Here is a 27,174-nt window from a genome sequence, read left to right on the forward strand (position 1 = left end):
TCCAAAGATATTTTAAGCAAACATTGTTTCATTATTTTAATCGTGTCGAGCCTAATACATTACAAAAAGATCAGTAACCAACCTGTTTTTTCGTTTATCATACCTCTACGTCCCCGATTTTTAAGAAATAATGAAAAAAAGAGACACTAAACAACTGCATCTTTAGCGTGAAACTACATGCATTGTGTCGTATGACGTGTTAATAATGACGTCACGAGTACGCGCACTTAATATTTGTAAATAATGTTTATTTGCTTTTTGAGTTGCATTATGTGATAAAACTATATTACATCTTGGTATCAAATTGTTTGTTTTGTTGAATCTAATTCGATTTTACTAAAAATGATTACTTTATAGTTGATTCCGAGTAATATGAACATTCTTCGCCGCGCGTGACAGCTATATTTCAGCACTGCTGAAATAAAGGAAAATTTATTCCACAGTGGTTTATTTCGACAATGCACGTCTGATGATGGGATAAAAATGAGTACTGACGTACTTTAAATAGTATCGGACACCCAAAGCAAAAAATATAATTGCCAAACGAAGACTAGTATTTGTGAAAACAAGTTTAGACATAAAAATGCCGTGTGACATTTTGTTGGTCACCCCAGATGATAATTAAAAATGGTTATGCGCCTCATGTATGACCGTGTTCGCCGATCAACAATATAAATCGGTATATGAATTTTCATGTTGCATTTTGCCTTCTTTCAAATCTGTATTTTAATTTGAAATTGACTTTTTTTTTTTAATTTAATACGTTTCTTTGAAGACCTACGTACATTTTTTGTTGCGAACTAGTCGCAAAAGTAAATGAAACTCCAATGTTGACAATTAGACTAAATCCCCGAACGTTATTCAAGGCACATAGCCGGTCGATACCGACACGGTTACTCGAATAAGTAGAATAAACAAAATGTATGTGTTTATGTGTTGAATTAACAAATCTACCAATTAGCGGGGATTTCCCAATGGCGTACATTCGTAATGATGTACAACACACAAAGATTGTAATTAAACACTTTTGAAGACAAGACAGAACGTTGTCCATTTCGCTTACTTTACGTATTTTTAACAAAAGCGAAAATCCAGTTATTCATTCGGAACTACTGGCGGGAAATTTCTCCAACATTTTATTAGCTCTTGGTAAATGTCAATTACATATGAAACCTGGGATAGACAGCTATGCAGAAAAAAGCAATTTCATTGAATCGGGAAAACGGATGCGTACGTTTTGTACCAAGAAAAAATTGTTAGACTATAAGTATCGGGTACAATTTGAAGCTTTTAATAGTTTTGAGTGCTTCGGGATTCAAATTTTAATAAGTTTCACATTCTTATCACTGATGCAGTACTTTTTGAAAAAAGTCATGATATATTTGAGATTCGTACATAGAACGTATAACTTATTCTAAAGGCAAAACAATTGGTATATGAGATTGCTAAGTGCCAGCTTATGTTCGGAAAAAACGTGATCGGTCAACTGGAGAGGAAAGTGAGAGGAATGGTACTCAGCTTCTTGTTCTATGCGTTATTGTCGAAAACAGTATTTGACACTAAGAAATATCATAACATTTAGAATAAATACCATGGTACTTACTATGCTTTAACTCGCATGCGCACTTGCGAACTGGAACGCTGCGCATGCGCACTTGCGAACTGGAACGCTGAAAATCTCTGGGTTTACCATCTATCGTAGAATCGTAAAATCAGAGACTGGCAATGTCTTTCCATAACCATAACTGCTAAGGCAGACTCAGAGAAAGAAGTACATGCTATCTTTCCGTCAACGCTAATGTGGACGGCAGAACGAATGGAATGACATACTGTATCCGGCACGCTTCATTCGGCGATTTTTATGTTCTCAATAAAACGGTGTCCTGCATTTTGGATGTAGGATATCGTCTTGTGGACGTGTATGCCACACCGTTTAGGTCAAAAGTAACTATACAAACCACAGCTTAAAATATGTATGCAAACAGGTACAAAAATATGCCTACATGTACAGTTTGTCGCCTACATAAATATTTTGGCGCATACAGGCATAGATTTATATATCTCAGCAATTATTTGTAAATTCTGTTTGACCAAACGTGGAAAATAAGCCTCTTTAGCAATTACATTTAGTCTTCAATACCTCATATAAACAAGAGGGCCATGATGGCCCTGTATCGCTCCACTGTTTTTGATGCTAAAAAAGCGTGCAATGCGCATGGGTTGAAATGTACTCAAGCATGTGACTTTCTCTTCCTATCCCTCGTCCCACTGGGCGCTTAAAGTTGGAAGGGTGAGCATTTTTATATATGGAAAACGTTACTACGGTGTTAACTAAACAGACCGGGAATTGTCGCACAGGTCCTTTGCTTATAACGTAGGTACATTTATCTCTCCAAAAGATTTTGTCGTTCTTTCTATTTCACATATTTTAGATGCTGACGATCAAATCTACGCATGTTCTACAAGATTAATGAAAGTTCCTTCATTCAATCATGCATCTTTTTCCAAAATTCCAAAGTGTTTGTATGTTTCAAACTTTCTGTTACTTATATAGTTCATGACATATGCAAAATCCTAATGAGTAGATCACCTGAACTTTACTTTCTATATTCCCATAATGAATAAATAGTTAAAACGCATAAACATGCAAAGTTCAACCACTTCCTGTGGCCATGTTTTTTGACGAATCAAATTTTCTTGAACAACTTTTTAATGGGAGCCTTCAAGGGATAAATTTGGCCCCAGGGGCATAATTTGAACAAACTTGGTAGCGAACTATAAGATGTCACTACATACCAAATTTGGTAGCCCTAGGCCCATGGTTATGGACAGGATGATTTTTAAAGTTTGCACAAAAGAGGCTTTATATAAGCAAATGTTCAGTTTTGTGACCCCCGGGGCAGGGTCAAATTTGAGCCCAGGAGATTATTTGAACAAATTTGGTAGAGGACTATTAGATGTCACTACATACCAAATTTAGTAGCCCTAGGCTCTATAATTATGAACAAGAAAATTTTAAAAGTTTGCACAAAATAGGCCTTATTTAAGCATATATTAATTTTTGTGACCCCCAGGTCAGGGTCAAATTTGACTCAAGGGGCATAATTTGAAAAAACTTGGTAGAGAACTTTAAGATTTTAATACATACCAAATTTGGTAGAAATAGGCTCAAATTTGACCCCAGGGACATAATTTGAACAAATTTGAAAGAAGTTCACCCCAGGATCATTTGTGAGAAGTTTTATCAGAATTGGACTTGTAGTTGAGGAGATGTTTAAAGAAAAAGTTAACGCACGCACACATGACGGACACAGGACCATGACATAAGCCCCTCTGGCCAGTGGAGCTAACAAGCTTTATTATTAAAATAATGTAAAACCTTATGTGCCAGTAGGCACAAAGTTTTGCTTGTAGACCTATTTTAGCTTTACCTTCTACTTATGACCCAAATGGTACGTAAAAAGAGCAAGTAGAGAACGGACAAGAAGTGTATGCCTGCAGGAACATATTTAAGCATACAGACATTGATTGCAGGACCTGCTGCAAACAGCCGAGAAAGGGCAACCACAAAAGCTCATTATCAGCATGTTATTGTGAATAGCCATCAGAGGACGCATATAGGTCATAATTACATGATCACACAAAAAAAGTTGATCATCAAACGAAACTAGTTTGTATTATTTCAGTTTTCAAGATATAAAGATAACCAATTTATGTGCCACCTGGGACGCAACAAATCATTAACGAAGTTGTTTCCAGGTCATAGTTATTAATTTTTCTCTTTGATCACACTTGCATAAAGAGCTATAGCCTCACCATCTGTCATTGACCTGTTTATAGTTGTAGCTATTAATTGGTATAAGTTGTGTCATGCAAAAATAGGTCTTATGACATATGCATTACGTGCCGCATCATAGGAAATGGGTTTTATGCCATTGGCAGCCAGCGTAGCTCTAAACAAGTCTGTAAATTCAAGCAGTCTTGTAGGGAGCTGCCCTGTCCGTTATTTAGACAATGAAACATTGTGTGGTTTTAACTTTGCAAAAAACTAATGACACATTTGCATGATTATAGTAATCTGTATACATGAAATGTTAAGTACAAGCAGAATCTCTTAAAACTTCAGTGACTTTTTTTTTTAAATCAAGGCTATATCTTTACAACTTATCTGCAATTTAGGGTACAACAGGTTTTACTAAGTAAAAATAAATATTAATGGATTTTTATAGTTCAGCTAAGAAGAAAGGAGGCTTCAGTGATTTTCTATTATTATTTACAACTTCCATGAATAATAATGATAACAAAATGATAGAGCCTCAGGCCATTGGTTATAAAATCAAATAGTGGTAATAATGTGGGACACAGCTTTCACAAGTCTACTGTTAAATATAAAATGTTCACAAATAAGCTTTTGCATTAAACACAACACTGTTTTTCTATTAAATAAAGGTCCCCCTTTTTTAAATTAAAGCTTATTATGAAACAAACAATTGTTTGAAATACGTTTGTGCATAACAAAATAGGTTGATGTCAATGTGTGTGTTATCTATTAATAATACCTTTTTTAACATATTTCCTTTTAAAATATTGAATAAATACTAGAAAGGTAGGTAGGAAACACATACCCAGTATACAGGGAATAGTCACTGGATACATTAATTTTGATAAAGGCATAAATGGACTAAAACACAATTCATGCACCTTTGAACAGGTAGGCATACCAATAAGTAACAAGAGCACCGCCTTGCGGGTGCAGACCGCTCATCTATTTTCTTTTTAAAAGTGAAGGGACTCTCAATTTCAATCACAAAGGAGGGAGGGGTGGAGTGAAGAGGGGTGTATAGTGTGGGGGTGTGGACATTCGTGGGTGTGGGGGGGGGGGGTGTTGGACGGTATTTCAAAAATAAAATAATAAAAATAAATATTTGTGCTTTTTAACCGTTTCAAAAAAATAATTTTTTTTTGGGGTGGGGGGGGTGGGACGGGGGGATGGGGTATTGTGTGTGAGGGTGTGTTGGTCATTTGTGAGATGATCTTAAAAAAAAAAAATTAGGGGGGGGGATTCGGGGGGAGGGAGGGCACGGGGGATGGTTTAGGTGGAGTCTAATGTGGTATGTCAGGTAAGAGTAGTTTTGTCAAAGTATCAATCAAATCTAATCATAAATAAAGAAGTTATGGCAATTTTAGCAAAATTTAATAATTTGACCTTGAGAGTCAAGGTCATTCAAAGGTCAAGGTAAAATTCAACTTGCCAGGTACAGTAACCTCATGATAGCATGAAAGTATTTGAAGTTTGAAAGCAATAGCCTTGATACTTTAGAAGTAAAGTTGATCGAAACACAAAATTTAACCATATATTCAAAGTTACTAAGTCAAAAAAGGGCCATAATTCCGTAAAAATGACAACCAGAGTTATGCAACTTGTCCTTTTACTGTACCCTTATGATAGTTTGTGATTGTTCCAAGTATGAAAGCAATATCTATGATACTTTAGGGGTAAAGTGTACCAAAACACAAAACTTAACCAAATTTTCAATTTTCTAAGTATAAAGGGCCCATAATTCCGTCCAAATGCCAGTCAGAGTTACATAACTTTGCCTGCACAGTCCCCTTATGATAGTTAATAAGTGTTGAAAGTATGAAAGCAATAGCTTTGATACTTTAGGAAAAAAGTGGACCTAAACACAAAACTTAACCAGATTTTCAATTTTCTAAGTATAAAAAGGGCACATAATTCTGTCAAAATGACAGTCAGAGTTACATAACTTTGCCTGCACAGTCCCCTTATGATAGTTAGTAAGTGTTGCAAGTATGAAAGCAATAGCTTTGATACTTAAGGTATAAAATGGACCTAAACACAAAACTTAACCAAAATTTTAAGTATAAAAAGGGCACATAATTCTGTCAAAATGCACGCCAGAGTTATCTAACTTTGCCTTCCCAGTCCCCTCATGAGAGTAAGTAAGTGTACCAAGTTTGAATGCAATAGCATTGATACTTTCTGAGAAAAGTGGACCTAAACGCAAAACTTAACCGGATGCCGACGCCAAGGTGATGACAATAGCTCATAATAAAAAAAAACAAGAGCACCGCCTTGCGGGTGCAGACCGCTCATCTATTTTCTTTTTAAAGGTGAAGGGACTCTCATTTTCAATCACAAAGGAGGGAGGAGTGGAGTGAAGAGGGGTGTATAGTGTGGGGTTGTGGACATTTATTACATTATCTTCCAAAAAAGCGAAAAAAAAAAAAAAAAAAAAAAAAAAAAAAAAATCGGGGGGGGGGGGGGGGGGGGGGGGGGGGGGGGGTTGGGTGCGATGGTTGGACGGTATTTCAAACATAACAGTTTAAAAAAAAAAAATGGGAGGGGGGGGGGGGGGGGGGTATAGTGTGAGGGTGTGGTGGTAATTTGTGAGATGATCTTAAAAAAAAAAAAAAAAAATTGGGGGGGGGGGGGGTGGGGTGGGGGTATAGTGTGAGGGTGTGGTGGTCATTTGTGAGATGATCTTAAAAAAAAATAAATAATAAATAAAAAAAAATAGGGGGGGGGAGGGGGGAGGGGGGGGGAGGGCACGGGGGAGGGCACGGGGGTGGAGTCTATTGTGGTTTGTCAGGTAAGAGTAGTTCATCAAAGTATCAATCAAATCTAATCATAAATAAAGAAGTTATGGCAATTTAAGCAAAATTTAATAATTTGACCTTGAGAGTCAAGGTCATTCAAAGGTCAAAGTAAAATTCAAGTTGCCAGGTACAGTAACCTCATGATAGCATGTAAGTATTTGAAGTTTGAAAGCAATAGCCTTGATACTTAAGAAGTAAAGTGGATCGAAACACAAAATTTAACCATATATTAAAAGTTACTAAGTCAAAAAAGGGCCATAATTCCGTAACAATGACAACCAGAGTTATGCAACTTGTCCTTTTACTGTACCCTTATGATAGTTTGTGAGTGTTCCAAGTATGAAAGCAATATCTATGATACTTTAGGGGTAAAGTGGACCAAAACATAAATCTTAACCAAATTTTCAATTTTCTAAGTATAAAGGGCCCATAATTCCGTCCAAATGCCAGTCAGAGTTACATAACTTTGCCTGCACGGTCCCCTTATGATAGTTCATAAATCTTGCAAGTATGAAAGCAATAGCTTTGATACTGTAGGAATAAAGTGGACCTAAACACAAAACTTAATCAAATTTTCAATTTTCTAAGTATAAAAAGGGCACATAATTCTGTCAAAATGCCAGTCAGAGTTACATTACTTTGCCTGCACAGTCCCCTTATGATAGTTAGTAAGTGTTGCAAGTATGAAAGCAATAGCTTTGATGCTTAAGGAATAAAATGGACCTAAACACAAAACTTAACCAAAATTGTCAATTTTCTAAGTATAAAAAGGGCACATAATTCTGTCAAAATGCATGCCAGAGTTATCTAACTTTGCCTGCCCAGTCCCCTCATGATAGTAAGTAAGTGTACCAAGTTTGAATGCAATAGCATTGATACTTACTGAGAAAAGTGGAACTAAACGCAAAACTTAACCAAAATTTTCAATTTTTTAAGTATAAAAAGGGCACATAATTCTGTCAAAATGCACACCAGAGTTATCTAACTTTGCCTGCCCAGTCCCCTCATGATAGTAAGTAAGTGTACCAAGTTTGAATGCAATAGCATTGATACTTTCTGAGAAAAGTGGACCTAAACGCAAAACTTAACCGGACGCCGACGCCAACGCCAACGCCGACGCCGACGCCAAGGTGATGACAATAGCTCATAATTTTTTTTCAAAAAATAGATGAGCTAATAAAATAGTTGAGCTAAAAAGTAAGCATGTTCTAGTTGGCTTGAGAAATTGGACTGTTTCTGAATTAAGATCAGTTTGATGTTAGTTGTATTACTTTAGTAAGTGGTGCTTGTCTTCATAAAAATGTTTAGTTTTTTTCTTATTTAAAAAACTGATTGCTATTAACTTGTTGAATTGGACAGTCAACTGCTTAATTTTACCATTATTTGATGATCAGTTTTGATGGTTTGTGTGAATAGCCCATGGTAAAATATAATACAACAAATCAAGTGATGTCAAGGAAATTAACAACAACACAAGTGTCCATTCCAAATAATTGTTCTATTTTTTCATTTACTTACATACTCACAAAAATAGCAGCCTTTGTTAAAAAATACAATCATACTATTTTGATGTGCATTTACTGATACCTGATTATCAACAACTAACAAAACAAAAACAGATACTTTTAATAACTTGACCTTAAAAAGCACACAACAATTGAACTCAAAGTACTACTTCAGTTTATAATTAGAAAAATAAAGAACAATTGCTTATGACAATGAAATTACTAGTCATTCAAGTGAAAATGATTTACTTTAAGTGCACACACTTATGCATCATCATTCAATAAGAATAAGAACCAAAGTTCATATGTGGCAAGGTTAGTATTTGTAATGCTACGAGCCTATGAAAATAGAAATTTCCAGGAGCCTAAAATGCCTTATAAATTGTTGACAGAGGTTTTTATCCTCATGTGATAAATAAATATTTATAAGAATCAGGTGTGTTTTGCACTTATCCTATGCATTTTCAGCTAAAAATGTTTTAATTAAATTATTGTAAAACTATCAACTTGGCAAACAGTGACCATAACCTTGACCCCACTTGCTCCAAATACAATCACAAGCTTGAGATTTATGCAAGCTGCAACATCCAAAGTTTCATCAAGATTGGTCAATGCAAAATAAGTTCATTGACTGGTAATAACAAAATCACCACATCTTTGGTAGGTTAAATAAATACATTGAACAAGGAAGTTAAATGTTCACTTCCGATCACACTTCAAAGTTTTCCATATTAAAAGGAAATAATTATTAATTATCACCACGCTTTAAAAAAGCGTGGGGATTATGTGGTTATCTCCACGTCTGTCTGTCCATCCGTTCTGGCCACTATCTTCTCTTACACTATTAGCACTAGAACCTTGAAACTTACACACATGGTAGCTATGAGCATATGTGCGACAGTGCACTATTTGAAATTTTGATCTGACCCCTGGGTCAAAAGCTATGGGGGTTGGGGTGGGGCCGGGTCAGAGATCTTCACTCATTTTACTAACAACATGTGGCATGGAGATACTCATCAGCCTCTGCCGCACCATTTCTAGTTGTTCATGGAGTGATGGGCAAGAAAATATGAGCCTCGTCTTGGAAAAACTAGGCTTAATGAATGAGCAAGAAACTGCATCCTAGATCAGCTTGTGCAATTGTATAGGACAATCCGGGATAACACTTTCCGCTTTCATTGTACTTTTCGTTCAAGGCAGTCCCTTCAGAGCTGAAATCCAGATTAGGCAGAAATTGTTGTCCCTAATTGGCTTGTGCAGACTGCACAGGCTAACCTGGGAGGACACTATGCAAATTCATTTTGCCCAGTTTGCCAAGAGCAAGGCTTATATGTGTCTTGTTCTGAGACAACTGGTCACAATGCATGTGCGTAAAGTGCCTTCCCAGATTAGCCTGTGCAGTCCGCACAGGCTAATCAGGGACAACACTTTCAGCTTTTATGGTATTTTTAGTTTGAAGGAAGTCCCTTCTTACCGAAAATCAAGTTTAAGCAGAAAGTGTCGTCCCTGATTAGCCTGAGCGAGCTGCACAGGCTTATCTGGGACGACACTTTACGCACATGCATTATGACCAGTTTTCTCAGAACAAGACACACATTGTAACTGATATTCATCTTTTTCACCTAGATGCAACAGTTTCACTCAACAAGTCCAGCCATTCAACAATTTGCTTGACATGATAAAGTCGAAATCTGTTTTTCACAATCTGTTACAGCTCTCTATATAATATTCATTTAAAACAGTGACCTGCAGGCTAATCATTTCTAACCGCTTGAATATAGCCACGTCACTGGACCACATAACTTCATTTTTTTTTAAAATTAACTCGTGTTTAAATGTTTGATTTTCTGTTGTGTATCGGCAAATCAACATTCACTTTGAATTATGACGCATATTAACTATTCCATCTGGGCAAACAAACAAAGATAAAGCAAGACTGATTTGAATTATATCATAAACACACAAATATCTATCAATTAAATAGAAAATTCAATTACGCATTTTTGCAACTGATTTTTTATAGTTAATTCGCAAATTAACAAAGAACATTGTTCATGATATAATGTAAGAATAGAAAAATAATATCTTAATAATGTAATACTTTTGATTCTTATCACCCATTACATGCAAAAATGGTTTATATCCCACATGTGGCAAGCATTATAGCTCCAAACCAGTTAATGAGATCACAGAACCTTGCGTGACTTTATAACGGACAGGTTAGCTTATGCACAGACTGAGCATATGCTGGTCTGGAGCTCTAATGTTAGGCGCATATGGCATAAAACGCATTTTCGCATGGCACTGGTTGTATACATGTATTGTGGTCTGTCCATTTTATCACCTCTTCAGGCACTAACATAATTCTGAGGGATATCTCAAAACAAAACAAAAGAAATAATTAACATTTTGTATTGGGTCTTAGAAGTCTTGTACACGCTCCCAAAGTATGCATTCTTTAATATTTTTGGTCCCAGACAGGCTCAATGACATCCATTATTTGTCTTTATCTCAATTTTCAGCATGATTTCCAAAAATGCATACAAATGGAAAACAGAGAAAAGATCAGTTGTTCATTAATTATTGTTTTTAACTAATTAACTGTAAATACATGATTTTCCTCCCAAAAAATAATCAATAACAATAACATTGAGGAGAAAAAAAGTAATAAATACTTATTAATTTTTGGTTTAGCTTTTGTTACTGAAACTATTTTATAAGTATATCATCATAATTATAACTGAAATAACTCAAACATAAAAACAATGATACACATACTGGTAATAATTTCCACAAGTAATTTGTGCAATTGCAACAAAAAGAATACAATCAGAACAAGAAAGATTTATGTGAACAAAGTTGCACCAAATACTAGCATATTGCAATCAACAAACCGAAGGATCAGCGCAAAACTATGTAATATTTGTTAGCATTTTTTTCTGCTTTTTAAACAGTATTTTAGTAAACTCACTTAGGTAAGTTAGCAATCTCACACTGTTCCTGGCAATTTAGCCGATCATACAAATGAAATGGTGTTAGGTACTCATGCCCATACCTGACTGCCCTACTTGATTCAAACATATGGGAAGAGGCCCTAGAAATAATGTAATGGACACTCTGCGAGAAGAGGCTCAATGCATGTGCTTTAAGTGCTGTCCAAGACTAGCCTTGTGTTGTGCAGTCTGTACAGGTTGATCAAGTATGACACTTTTGGCCTTAACTAGAGTTTTGTAAAGAAGACTTTCTTAAAATCAAAATACCATAAAAGCTGAAGGTGTCATCCCTGATTAGCCTTTGTCGACTGAACAGGTTTATCTTGGATGACTCTTAACTCTTTAAGTGCTGGAACCGAATTTTAAAGGCCTTTGCAAACAGTTTGGATCCAGATGAGACGCCACAGAACGTGGCGTCTCATCAGGATCCAAACTGTTTGCTATTCTGATAGTATTCTTTGAAAAAAATCGGAGAAAATGCTAATTTTATAAATTCAGCAGACAACATTTTAGCAGAAGACAAATTTCCCAGCATGCAAAGGGTTATATAAGACACATGTGTTAAGCCCCGTTTCTTCAGAGCGTGGTTCATTTCATGACCAATCATTGCAAAGCCGGAATGGGATTCAAACAGATTGACAGGTGAACGATCATCCAACTAAGAAAGTCATGCAAAATATCTGCAGAGTACTAGTTTATGCTGAAAACAAGCTACATCACAGTTCTGCACTGATCAATCAACACTCAAATTTCACAGATTCTCCAATTGCATTGCACGTTCAAGACTACTTTCACATGATGAACGAATTGGAACATGACAACACTATGGTTACGAGTTGTTCACCAGCGCCATCAGTGTGAAGTTCAACTCAGCAGGATCTCGAGCCATGAACTGGCGGACCACTTCTATACTGTCCTGAAAATAAAGTGCTGATTGTTAATAGCAACAGTGATTGTTAACATAAGCTGATCGGTGAAAAATATTTTCTTTTTATAATGGTAGTTTTGTTTGAAATTATTTATTTAAAGTCAATTTCATCAGTCTCAGGCTTAAAAAGACAGTCTCGAGTCTTTTTCCTGGGTAGAACCAATACCTGATGTCTTCAAGGAAGACCTTTCGAAATTTGTTTCCACAGTTGGAGACCAAAGGGGGACCTCCCGATCACCATTTATCATTTAATATACTAGTAAGGTAGGCAAATAATGTGAAGCTTTTAGTTTATTACATTGTACTGAAAAAGGGTTTTCATTTCAATGAATGCAACATCATGGCCGTAAATCACACGCGCCACCTCTATTTGAGATGCATTAATAAATGAGCCAATGCAACCACCTCGAAAGTTGAATTGGCTCATTTATTAATGCATCTCAAAAAGACGGTGGCGCGCATGACTAATGGCCGTGAACATACATAGAAATTTAATTTTGCAAACCACTGCTATTTGGGACAAAGGTTCAAATATCACATGTGTTTACAAACAACTATTCAAGAGGAAATGTTCAAGACACATCTCAAACAAAAGAGTGTGACAGGCACTGACTTCACACATTGGAAGGCAATGGTGTTGATTCCAGCTTGTTTCAAGTAACCATGGTGAATATTTTATAAATATACAGCAAATAAAAACTGATATACCGGTAAGAGTATGGCTATATCAGCGGGGACAACACTGCTCAAACTGTTGAAATAGCTGTGAAATTATATGCCTGTTGTGCAAAACTCAGCTCTCCATTACATGTATAAAACTTGTTGCATAACTTGTTATACAACTTTACAGCTTTGCTCTGGGAAAATACTGTTTAATGGTTGTGTGTAGTCTTCAGACATGTTCTGTCTGCACAGGCTAATAAGGTTCAGCAATACACATTTTACATGAATTAATTTAATAAAAAGATACTTCCGTTACACAAAAAATTATACTACAATAATGTAGCTAATCTGGGACGACATTTTACGCACATCCATTAAACCCCTTTTCCCAGTGTGAGGCTTATTGGTGTTTAGAGAAAACAATTTTGTAATTAACTAACCAATGAAGAATGTAGGTATGAAATGTATCATAATTATTGCTTGATTAAAGACACATCTAGCACATAGAATCTGCAAACTGAAGCTCAGTCAAATAGATAACCATGGAAACGGTGGTTTCTTAACATTTTTGTGGTTATTGTTTTGTTATCTGCAATGTACAAGCTTACAAAGATCAGTGACCACAAATGAGAGAAAGGAAATTCAATATCAGCAGCTTTTCCATAGAAATCTACAAAACCTTAAAATAGCAGTTATAAAAAGTTGCCACAAATATTGTTGAAAAACATGTTCTTAATACTAGACAAAATAGCAATTAGCAACAACTGAAATCTAGTTATTTTGGGGAAAATTGTCCATTTATTTACCAAAAGTAATTAAAAGGCTGTCATGTAATGCAATATTCAGTAAACAACAATACTTTAACAAGAAACCTTCGGAGACGGGTGATGCTCCCCAAAGTGTTTTTTTGTCACAATATTGCACTATATATTCAGATAAAAGGAAACATCTTAAGGGCGCAGTAGTTGGGGGGACAATAATTTTTTAATAGAAAATTTAAAAGGGCCATAACTCTGTGAAAAATCATCCGACCAGAACCCGCTGATAATATGCACATCTCCTCTTGGTGAGTGAAGCTTTCCATAAAGTTTCATTGAATTCCGGTCATTAGTTGCTGAAAAATAGCCGGGACAAGAATTGCACTATATGTACAGTTAATGGAAAATTTCAAAGGGCCATAACTCTGTGAAAAATCATCCGACCAGAACCGGCTGATAATATGCACATCTCCTCTTGGTAGTGAAGCTTCCCATAAAGTTTTATTGAATTCCGGTCATTAATTGCTGAGAAATAGCCTGGACAAAAATTGTGCAAGGACGGACACACGAACGAAGCGGCGACTATATGCTACCCCCAAATTTTTTTAGGGGAGCATAAAAACAATTATCCAGTAATGAAGACATAATGTAAATAGCAAGATTACTGAGTAGTTGATCTACATTTAGATCAACCTCTGTTAAATGCATTCAGTGCTCACTCTGGCCTTCAGAAAATAATAGCCATAATTTTTTTCCTTAAAAAAATAATAGCCAAAACATATGCGGACTTTTCCGCAAAACGGTACTGAAGGCATCAAAAAGAAAGAAAAAACAATGAATCTCATTTTATCTATGTTTTATTAAATGTGTATCTATTGGATTTAAGTTATAATATATATAATAAAACAAGCATAATATCAGTGTGTTTTTCCTTATAAAATATTATCATGGCTTTACAATAAAGAATACAATCAATGTTGTGGGTGTGACTTAACAATCCAGATCTCAGCTACAGTTACATACACATAAGAATTAAGGGCAGAGGCCCCAACCCACCCAGAGCCCTTACTAATTTTACTATTTTTTATAGTTTTTCCAATTGCAATTTTTGGTGAATACAACGCGAATTATTATAAACCACACCTTCCGTATCACCGCATGTGTATTCGTCATTCTATTTTTGCTATTATGAACTTCGAAAATAAATCATAATCAACGAAAAAAATACAGTATCCGAAAACGGTAATCCGAAAAATTGTACGCGTTTTGCACATGAAATATGCATAATATAAAATATTAATATGCATAATCTAAAATGTGCATATCGTTCGACTACTTTATCTCCTAATACGATGTTTGCCATCGGCTGCAATATTGTAGGCAGAGGCCAATATCAATTGTAAATGATTTATTCCAAAAATAACACTTTCGCAATGCCGATCATGTTTGCATCAATTAACGTCACAGCGCGTGAGTTAAAATACACCACCTCAGTGAAATTCCAAACACGTGTTTCGTTAAAATTAGCTGGCCATGGCATATGCCGGGTCCCTTTGAATTGGGAAAACCAGGTTACCTGGTTAAAAATTGAAATCATTATGTTAAAGCAGACGACAAACAGCGGTATTTACGGGGATAATTAGTTGATGGCGATTAAATAATTATTTCGTCAAGCAATGGTCAACGTAATCTAATTGCAGAAAAAATGGTGTGAAAAACAAATCCAGCCGACAATATAAGCCGCGATTTCATGACGATTAAATAATAATTGGCAAAAAATTAACAAAGATTTAACAGTTACCGATAATTGGTAAAGCACGGGGAGATTTAAAACGTTTTTTCCGAAATATATCACTGCTGTGGGACACTGATTGAGAAAAACGCTCTAGGCCACAATGTCGCAAAAGTTATTGACGCGTGTATGACAATACACAGGGTCGAGTGTGTACACATGTAATCTCGTTATCGATTTTTCCTGCTTGATGGCCCTATTTGCAGGCGTTTCGCATTCGCCGGACAACATTTAGAGGCAATTTGTTTTTTGATGTAGGAGGATAAAATAATCGCCATTTTTTCTAGACAATTTTAAGAAATAATAGCCAGTTGGATAAAATAATCGCCATAGGCGATAATGTCTGGTAGCAGCGTGAGCACAGTCTGCATTAAAAATTTCTTACTCACATTATTTTGTGATTCTCTGAAATTGTTTTTACATGTGATATATTAAAATAAAAATTTCAGTTATTTTTGTCCATTAAAAAGAAAATTGAGTGTAGAAAAGTCAGAGGGCTTATATAAATTCAAAATAATCTTCATAGAACTTTTTTTTTTATTATTCAGTATACATGTATATAACTACATATAAAATGTAATTTCTATAAAAAAAAGTTCAATAAAGATTATTTTGAATTTATACAAGCCCTCTGACTTTTCTACACTCAATTTTCTTTTTCATAGACAAAAATAACTGAAATTTTTATTTTAGTATATCACATGTAAAAACAATTTCAGAGAATCGCAAAATAATGTAAGAAATTGTTAATGCATTTAACAGAGGTTGATCTAAATGTAGATCAACTACTCAGTAATCTTGCTATTAACAAGTATTAGTTTTTACCCAAACCAGCTTTATTCAATGAATTTCATAAAAGTAATTTTAATCGTTTAATTTAATCGCATACACCTACACTTCAAACTCAGGTAGGTGGAACATATTACCTATTTGCACTGGGTTTTCTTTTTTCAGTTTACCACACACATACCTGATATAGATCAGGGCCATCATCAAATCTAACAGAAGCGATGTAAATGGAATCAATAATATCGGTGAAAAGAGTTACAGTAACTGAATATGTACATTTTACCAAGTCATTATAACCTGTTCATTATGTTATGCCAATAATATATGAGGAGTTTTTGTAAGCAAACATTATAATTCTGGTAACTTAGTTAATCATAACAGAAACAAGCAAATTCGTTGAATTGATATGCCCCGCCAATATGCTTCTGGACACAAAAGTATTAGATTTGACATTCAAAAAATCATTTTTTCAAGATACAAAGGGCCATAACTCCGTTATTAACCGATGGTGTACAATGCCATTTGGCGTGCATCATCCTCTTAACCATGTATATAATCATACCAAGTTTCAATGAAATCCGCCAAAGCACTTCCAAGATATGGCTCCGGACACACAAAAAAGCATTTTTTAAAGATACAAAGGGCCATAACTCTGTTATTAACTGATGGTGTACAATGCCATTTAGCGTGCATCATCCTCTTATCCATATACATACTCATACCAAGTTTCAATGAAATCTGCCAAAGCACTTCCAAGATAAGGCTCCGGAAGGATGGAAAGACGGAAGGACGGAAAGATGGATGGACGGACAACGCCAAAACAATATCCCTCCGCCTATGGCGAGGGATAATAACTTTTGTATTACATTACAATTCCTATGGCATGGGTTATAACAGGAGTGTGTCAAAGAAAATAATCATAAATATCATCTTATGATGTGATTGAAATTGATCAATGACCAACACATTATGACCTTCTTGAAAACACATTTGTTTCTTGTATGTAGGAATCCCTATTTTCAGTGTCAAGATTTTGTAAGTTACAACCGGCATGGTAAAAGTTGGTGCAAAGAGTTGCAGTGATGGGCGCAGCATTCTGAGGCTGAACAGACAGGCAGGCAATCACATCAACTAAGAAAACTCAGGTGTAGCCAGTCTTAGCCAGGCAATTTTAAGAAACTTTGAAATTTAGATTTAGCAAAAAAATAACTAAAGAATGATTTCTTAATATAACCCCCATGTTGTTTTTACATTATAAATGTATATTATGAGTACTTTAATTGGTTAGGTATCATGTGCAGTTAACGTTGATCAATTTAACTGAGCACTGAAATTAAAGTAGTTGTATGTACATAGCCTTTAAAAGCTAGACGATGAATTTAATAACTATATGATGACAGATTGACAGTTAATATATGCCCCCAGGTGTACTCATATTAAATATAGGGTAATAAACTAACAGCTACTGTCAAATTATTAAGTAGAATAAAGGGTGATGAAAATACAGGAAAGTTAAGTTGACTTAATTTTACCAGACTGCTTAATGCCATGTATGTCACTGTGCCTCATAGGCAAAGGTCTTTTACTTTGTACTGCTCAGTATGGCAAATTTCTGATTAAATGCCAGCAATTGTCACTACAGATGAGGGAAACAACAAAGCTTACCTTTCAACATTTACTGAGTTTAAACAAGCGATGTGTTTGTGAAACACTATGTCCCCATATATATGACCTTTGACCTTGAAGGATGACCTTGACCTTTCACCACTCAAAATGTGCAGCTCCATGAGATACACATGCATGCCAAATATCAAGTTGCTAGCTTCAATATTGCAAAAGTGTACATTAAATGAGCGATTTTGATCTATTTATTTGATCTTTGAACTTGAATGATGACCTTGATCTTTCACCGCTCAAAATGTGCAGCTCCATAAGATACACATGCATGCCAAACAAACCAACGGACAGGGCAAAAACAATATGCCCCTGCTACGGTGGTGGGGGACATAAAAAGCTTACCTTGCAACATTTGTTGAGTCTGTTTATTTTTTATTTGTGAGCGTTAGCTCACAAATAATGCAGGCCATTTTGCAAGTCAGTCTGCGTTAATTACGCAAGGGACAGTAACTGCTGCCTGTATGGATTACTGAAGTAAAATTAAGCAGAAGACGAATGCTAGGAGCGTCTGCTCTAACCACCGCATCTGCCTGTTTATAGTTCCCACTGGTACACTACATAGTGTGTATGTATTCAAAAGTATTTAACAGCTTGTAAGACAACAGTGGCCAGTCTAGTGTTTATCATTAAAATCTGTACGTATTGGCCGTTTTCTGGGAAACCGGGGCTTAATGCATGTCAACTAAGATAAGCATGTGCACACTGATTAGCCTGTGCAATGCGCACAGGCTAATCAAGGACGACACTTTCTGATTTTGTGGTGTTTTTCGTTTAAAAAGTTTCTGGTAATGGCATGACAATTAATGCATATGCATTAAGCCCTGTTTTCCTAAAATGAAGCTTAAATTATCTTTTTTATTAATGATTTGAAAAAAAACAAACATCTCTACCTGTGCTTTAAGACGCACTCTTTATAAATTTGAATGGGTTGTGGTCATTTCAAACTTGTGAAATAAAAAGCTATAATGTAATTTTGAAAACTGAGTTGCGTCTATTTAAGACTATACAACAGCGAACAAATTTAGTGCCTTCAGCGCTTTGATTTCATAAAATTTTCAAACCAAATACAAAAGGTTGTTAAGCTTTCCAAATTTATCTATGTCTAACAATTTTTGATTACTCAGAAATGAAACGTATTTTAACTATATTTAAACATAAATGGTATTCCCTTTTTGATGTTAAGTTTTCGTTTACTTGTTGAAATTGAATGTGTGACAAAAATTTGGAAAATATTGCCATGTCGACAATATGTTAACATGGCCATTAAAAATGACAACAGACATAAGAAATCTTTCAACACTCAACATACCAGGGACTAATTAAATTAGGCCAGAATTTTTTAATGAAATGATTTTCGGACCAGCCTACTCCAATTTTTGACGAGTTAACCAAATTATTTTTTTTAAATCTCGATTTTTTTCGGATGTCAAAAGGTGGCTTTTAAACACGAAACGCTTGCCGGATTTTATAAAAAGTTCAAATAAGTTATAAATCATCATAATAAACCCCGTTTTAATTACCCACATTAATACGTGAACATGTACATGTACATGTGCTGGAATTTACCAAAAGCTACGCCATCATTGTTTGTACAAGAACGCTATGTACAACGCTCTCATCAGTGAAGTCTGCTAATTTCCCAATAATTATGCAACCATCAAATGAAATCCTGAATGGAATCAATTTGTAAGTAAATATTTTATTATTTCTTTACAATTTTATAAAATTGATAGTATTCAAATGACTAAAAATTATTATGAAAGCAATAAAAAAAGAACGATGTTCTTTTGACAGGTGCTCGAAATGCGTTACCCTTTTATGCCTATCAACTTTTAACCGTCCATATTTTACGCACAAATACAGTCATATTTTAGAGAATAAAATTTTATGTGTTGTTAAATGCAGTTGTAGTGAAGAATTTGTGCATATAATATGTGTTTTTTCGTTATTTTCAATGGGTACGAAATGGGTACGAAACTTCGGTGTTGTTCCGAACTGGTTCGTACCAAAAGTTCAAAAATCGCAAAATCAACAGTTTTTAAAACGATATCAAGCCATGAATGCCCACATAAAATAGTCAAGTTTATGGGGGTTATAATCGAATTAACGGCTCCTTTATGACATTGAACTATCAATTATGTTATCCTGGGATAAACTGTCACGAAGATCAATAGTTAAAACGATTATTAGGGACGCTATTTCTTTAATCAATACCATGACAAAAACACATGTTAACTTGTTTCAACAGGCATTTGTGAGCATTTATGTTTAAAAGTTCCATTATTATAATGTTCTGGGAACGATATATTTTAGTTAAGATACCAACTATTTCTGAAATCAAAAGTAAGTTTTTCCCTCGATGTACTATATTTCAGATATGTTGAAATTCGGACATATTAAGATAGTGATATTTATGTGTTGCTTTGTTGTATGTAGTTTGTAAAAATATGTTTTGTGTTATTTCAGACAACAAGAATGGATGGTGGAAATTATCCTGGGCCTTTATGTCAAGAAATAGATGTGAAAAATATTCATTTAATTAAACCTAGAAATCGACCACCACAGCTAACAGAAAACCTTTTTACAATAGGTGTTGTTTTAGAATTTCTAAAATTTGATAATAAACAGAAGTTGGTGTATATCATGTCCAAATGTAACTGTTTAACAATTTGAATTGATATGCTTTATTTTCTGATGTTGGATTTATTTTTCCTTTCAGATGATGTATATTTGTGTGATTCTATGTTGTAATTAATAATTCTGAAACATTTATGCAGCATACTGTTACATTATTGTAAACATTATTATATAATGTTGGTTATCTGGTTTATCAAGTGGATCAAATCCTATTCATATAAAAATAAAGCTATTTTTAAAAGCTAATTAAGACTTATGAAGGTACTTATTGTTATTTATGTATTAACATACTTCTCAAAGTAATAAAAATATAGTCAATGCCTTTATTCATTTATGTAGTAAGGTTCCTTAAATGATTGTCCTTATTAATAAAGTTGGAATAACCTGCGATTTTCACACCGCGATAAAGTGGCGACAACTTTTTTTGGTCCAGTTCCACGCACGAAAACCGCAAAACGCACAGGTACTTATAATCACCAAAATGCTCAGCAAAAAAAATCAACAACAAGTTTATTATGGACAAGTGAAAAAATTGCATACCTTTTGAACCAGTTAAGATATTTTTAAAATTCAAACTAATTTAAAAACTGCACATCAAGACCTACAGTCTGATTATGATCATTTTGCACATCAACATGTTTGAAAACAACCAGTGTTGTTGCTTGTTAAAAAGAACTTCATACCATAACGTTTTTAAAATGAGTGTATATTTTCTTTTTCTTTTTTTTTCCGTCCTCCTACCCGACACGTTAAGAAAAAAAATCCGAAAATCATTTAATTAAAAAATTCTGGCCTTAATTACAATTTTGCAATGCTAAGATGAAAATCACTCGCCATTACAACCATGTACATTTCGTGGTATACAACTGACAACAACTGTTCTAGATTTTTGTTTTTTAAGAGAGATATAACATCCAAATACAAAATTGCTACGAATCAATAGTAGATCATTTCAGCCATATGTTTTTTCTTCATACTTAAAGATGCAAAAATATCATCAAAATAACAAATAGAACAAAAAGAATTGAATTACAATTTCATTTTAATGTTGTTGTGTTCACATCACTTTTAATTGGTATATCTGCCACTAGTTGTGTTCACATCACTTTTTATTGGCATGTCTGCCCCTTATTTGTGTTCACATCACTTTTAATTGGTACATCTGCCCTTTAGTTTCATTCACATCACTTTTTATGTGTTTGTCTGTCCCTTAGTTGCATTCACATCACTTTTAATTGGTATGTCTGCCCCTTAGTTGTGTTCACATAACTTTTAATTGGTATGTCTGCCCCTTAGTTGCATTCACATATGTGACTTTTAATTGGTATATCTTCCCCTAGTTGTGTTCACATCACTTAAACTTGGTTGTAAACTCCAAACACAGACCATTGCTAAAACGCTTAACACTTGCTCTCTGGGCCAAATAATGTGTGTGTTTTAGCAGTTATCCATTTTAAGGGCATACACACTCAGTAATATTTAAGTGATAAAGAAACAATTAAAAATACAGAAATTTTATTTTGAATGTATTTTTGCACTCCATACTATAGCATTTGCATAATATTAAGTTAAGACCAGTTAAACAAGAGCACCGCATAACGGGTGCCACGCTTGACTATGGGAGCCACGCTTGACTATGGGTGCAGTCTTGAATAAATGAAAGCTTGTCAGATTTAAAAAAAAAAAAGGTTTCAGTGACCTTGACCTTTGACCTAGTGACCCAAAAATGGGTGTGGCATGTAGAACTCATCAAGGTGCATCTACATATGAAGTTTCAAAGTTGTAGGTGGAAGCAATTTGATTTTAGAGCCAATGTTCAAAACCTTAACAAAATGTTAAGGATTTAGCACGACGTCGGACGGTGGACGACACGACGAGCTGGCTATAACAATACCTCAGCTTTTCTCCGAAAACTCCAAGCTTAAAATCAGCTTATGAAATAAACATCATACAATTTGTAGCTATTTTGCAAATTTTCAATGTATGAATAATCTCCTTTAAAGTCTCATAAACATTCAATATCAACAAATATTTCGTAAAATATTTCGAAAAATAAAGTTAACACAAACATGAGATGTGTTAGTCAGAAACACAATGCCCCCTACTGCGCCGCTTTGATACAGGTTTTTTTTTACCTTTGACCTTGAAGGTTGACCTTGACCTTTCACCACTCAAAATGTGCAGCTCCATGAGATACACATGCATGCCAAATATCAAGTTGCTATGTGAAGGGACATAGAAGTTATGAGCATTTTTCGAAACCTATACGCGAAACCTAACCAAACAAGAGCACCGCCTTGCGGGTGCAGACCGCTCATCTATTTTCTTTTAAAAGGTGAAGGGACTCTCATTTTCAATCACAAAAGAGGGGGGTTGGAGTGAAGAGGAGTGTATAGTGTGTGGGTGTGGTGATCATTTGTGAGATGATCTTAAAAAAAAAAAAAAAAAAAAAAATAGGGGGGGGGGGGGGGATTCGAGGGGGGGGGGGGATGTATTCTTGGCTGCCATGGTTGGACAGTATTTCAAACATAAAATAATAAAAATAAATATTTGTGTTGTTTAACCGTTTAAAAAAATAAAATTGAGGGGGGGGGTGGGGTGGGGGGGGGGGGGGGGATAGTATAGTGTGAGGGTGTGGTGGTCATTTGTGAGATGATCTAAAAAAAAAACAACCAAAAAACAAAACAAAAACATAGAGGGGGGATTCGGGGGGGGGGGGGGGGGGTGGGTATATAGTATAGTGTGAGGGGTTGTGGTGGTCATTTGTGAGATGATCTTAAAAAAAAAAAAAAATTAGGGGGGGGGGGGGGGGGGGGGGGAATTCGGGGTTGGGGTATTCTTGGGTACGATGGTTGGACGGTATTTCAAACATAAAATAATAAAAATAAATATTTGTGTTTTTTAACCGTTTCAAAAAATACCAATTTGGGGGGTGGGGGGGGGGGGGGTTTATAGTATAGTGTGAGGATTGTGGTGGTCATTTGAGAGATGATCTTAAAAAAAAATTATTTGGGGGGGTTTAGGGGGGGGGGGGGAGGGGGGGGGGGAGAGGACACGGGGGATGGTTTGGGTGGAATCTATTGTGGTATGTCAGGTAAGAGTAGTTTTGTCAAAGTATCAAGCAAATCTAATCATAAATAAAGAAGTTATGGTATTTTTAGCAAAATTTAATAATTTGACCTTGAGAGTCAAGGTCATTCAAAGGTCAAGGTAAAATTCAACTTGCCAGGTACAGTAACCTCATGATAGAATGAAAGTATATGAAGTTTGAAAGCAATAGCCTTGATACAAATTACAAGTAAAGTGGATCGAAACACAAAATTTAACCATATATTAAAAATTACTAAGTCAAAAAAGGGCCATAATTCCGTAAAAATGACACCCAGAGTTATGCAACTTGTCCTTTTACTGTACCCTTATGATAGTTTGCGAGCCCGGGTGTACTTTGTCCAGGGTTTTCCATGGAAATCCATGGAAAATATGAGGCTGGAGTATTCGGACTAAGTTTCCAGCCTTTTCCAGCGTCAATATTTAAAAAAAAGGGTGGAAAATTGTCCATGGTATGTGGAAATAGCCTGGAATAGTTTCCATGGTTTTCCAGGCTCCCTGGAATAATTACCATGGAACAATTTCCAGGGTTTTCCAGCCAGCATGGAATAAATACCGTCCGAATACTCCATGTAATCTGGAAAACCATGGAAAACCATGGATTTTTTTCCAGGGTTTTCCAGATTACATGGAGTATTCGGACGGTATTTTTTCCATGCTGGCTGGAAAACCCTGGAAAATGTTCCAGGTTTTTTCTTTGTTTAATATTCCATGGATGCCTGGTATAACATGGAAAATTGTCCAGCGTTTACCATGGTCACTGAATAGAAAAAGAAATTTCTGGTCTAAAAACAATATTCATGTATTAAATGAATACAATACTCACAGCTTAAATAAATCATAATTTAAGGTTAGATTAAAACAAAACAAAAAATCAACATAATGCCTTAGTTTCTTCGATGTATTATTTTGTTCACAATTCATCAAAATATAACATCAGATTACAAATTGTGTTACATTTATTTAACAAATTATTCAGATCAAACAAGTGTTGTTTTATACATGCTTACAAAGCCTCTAGGTCCATTATCATAAATCAGGCCCTTACATAACAGAACAGGCGCTACTTTAAAAGTTAAAAAGTATAATGCAACCTTAACAACATGTATTCAAAGTAACAAAATACAAGCAAGTCAAGTAATATACAGTAACAATTCACGAACCCTGTACAAAGGATATACAAGAAACAAAATGAAAAATTTAAGTTATTTAAGCTACTTCATGTTTGTCACAATATATGTAGCTGCCCATGAGAACAATTAAGGATACTATTTTTCTCAGCTACTTTCACTTTAATGCAATTTAGGTGCTCAATTTCATTAAAATACTTTTATATAATTTTATTGTTCAAAGAAATTCAGAACATGAATGCATGTACATGTATTACTTTCCAAGTGACAGTTAGTAAATTATAAGTACCCAGGTGGGATAAAATTACAGTTTTTAAAAACTTATTTGTTAATTAGCTGGGCTTCAGTAGGTCGTGGATCTTTTATAGAACTTGTACTGCTGTTATACTGTACGGCTCCTGCATGATCTCTGAAAGAAAAACAAAGCAAACAATATTACAAGAAAGTCATAAGTTTTTTACATTCATCTGTAAAAGTAAATGTGCAGCAATCATATGATTGAATATCTATACTTCAATGCTCATTCACATTTTAATCTATTTTAGATATTTCATATCACTGCTCAATTCGGTACATCTGGCTTTTTTGTATTTGAGCGAACATTTATGATCCTAAGTAGTTAGCAATTATTTCTTTTCCATTTAGTGAAATTTATTCTCTTAAAGTTTGCAAGCGGGCTTTAATCTACTTGCAAACAGGCAACCACACAGGAAAACTGAGACTTTCAAGTGAATAAATTGTTGATTTAACTTATATTTTTATATGACTCTCTTTTATTTTGAAATTTATATTGTTGTTTTCTTAAATGCCCCAAAACGGGGTACACTAGCATGTATCTGGAAACTCAAACATATATAGGAATTTTATATTCAGATATTGCTATATGAAAGATATGCTAATTTGCTAATTCATATAAAAATAACCTGTAATTGAAACTAGACCAAAATATTGGATACCAAAAAGACAAAATACTTTCAGGTGGTTAACACTAAATTACTTATATGAGCCCGGGGCATAACAATATTTACCATGAATTTGTGGCCATGTTAGTCCTCTTGGTAAATGCGCCAAAAGAGCCGCTTTGCTGTCTTGGGTTATTTCCCTGCCAAACTCTGCAGTATCTTCCATCAACTGGTCAGCTACAGTTAAAGCACATAATGAAAATGTATATAGAAAATAATTCAAGTATTGTTTTAAATATTTAGTAAAATTGTCTTTAAATAATAACTTACAATGAAGTTAATACATCACAAAGCATAGCATAACAAAATTTGTAGGTATGATTAGTACAAATTTATTATTGCTATAATTAGAATGATGTGTAATTCTATTGGTATGAAAATGTACAGTGAAACCTAAAAAACAATGCTATTGGTTTAATTAATTTATTTATAAACATTAACAGCATTAATGAGCATTGAGTTCTCATCATGCACAGCACATAACTCCCTTAGCCTCAGTTCCCTAGCCATGCATTATAAACTTCCGATACTACATTCAAGCTTATTAATATCTCCACATAGGACTTCCTTTATCCTGCTGCAAACTGCACTTAGTGAAAATGTGTGTGACAGCTGCTTTTAAACTTCTATATTTGCCATACTTTTACCTAAAATGTCACATAAAAAGGTCTACAATGATGACATAAGAAGAATAAATTTAAAGGAATATTTAGAAATAATGAAAAGCACAAACCTTCAGTTGTTGTTCTATCCCTAGACAGACTTCTGAAACACTTGTATGCATCACTTTTTAACAACATTTCATGTCACTTTCCAAATGATATCCATACATTATTATTTTAAGAAATTCTTGTTAATGGAAAAACTCATTAAGTTAAACTCTACTGTTTGTGAAATTACATTAACTTCATTTTAACAACAAGTTTAACCTGCATTTTTTCTTCAATACGCCTTCTCCATAATTTCAATCTAACAGGTAAACTTTCTGTATTTGAACTCAGCCAATCAGAAAAGGCTGTGATATTTTATAACCAATAGATTAGCCGCAGACACATCTGACTCACACACAGGCTTTTCAGATAGTTTGTTAATTGCAAACCTGGACTGTAGTTAAATATTGAGTGTGTATACACCTTGAACAGGGTTAAGGAATTTAAACTTGTAGACATTGCTTTGAAAGTTACTACTTTTACTTCTACTACTACTACTACTACTACTACTACTACTACTACTACTACTACTACTACTACTACTACTACTACTACTACTACTACTACTTCTGCAAAACTACTACTACTATTACAACAGCCACAACAACAACAACAACTACCTACTACTACTACTACTACTACTACTACTGCTACTACTACTACTACTACTACTTCTACTTCTACTACTACTACTACTACTACTACATCTACTACTACTACTACTACTACTACTACTACTGCTGCTACTACTGCTACTACTACTACTACTACTACTACTTCAACTACTACTACTGCTTCAACTACTACTACTACTGCTACTGCTGCTGCTACTGCTGCTGCTGCTACTACTCCTGCTGCTGCTGCTGCTACTACTACTACTGCTACTGCTGCTGCTGCTACTATT

General features: G+C 34.8%; 1 protein-coding gene across 2 annotated transcripts in view; it reads right to left on the reverse strand.

Annotated features, from left to right (window-relative positions):
• Nucleotides 1–8,097: 8,097 nt before the first annotated feature.
• Nucleotides 8,098–27,174, reverse strand: part of LOC127875999 (ubiquitin carboxyl-terminal hydrolase-like) — a 54,834-nt gene continuing 35,757 nt past the window's right edge. For both annotated transcript variants that reach the window (XM_052420814.1, XM_052420813.1), the window contains one exon: nt 8,098–12,032. In XM_052420814.1, coding sequence (XP_052276774.1) covers nt 11,946–12,032 — 87 coding nt within the window. In that variant the 3' untranslated portion in view covers nt 8,098–11,945. The remainder of the gene's footprint in view (nt 12,033–27,174) is intronic.

This window comes from Dreissena polymorpha, chromosome 4 (assembly GCF_020536995.1).
Source record: "Dreissena polymorpha isolate Duluth1 chromosome 4, UMN_Dpol_1.0, whole genome shotgun sequence".
In the NCBI taxonomy this organism is placed as follows: domain Eukaryota; kingdom Metazoa; phylum Mollusca; class Bivalvia; order Myida; family Dreissenidae; genus Dreissena; species Dreissena polymorpha.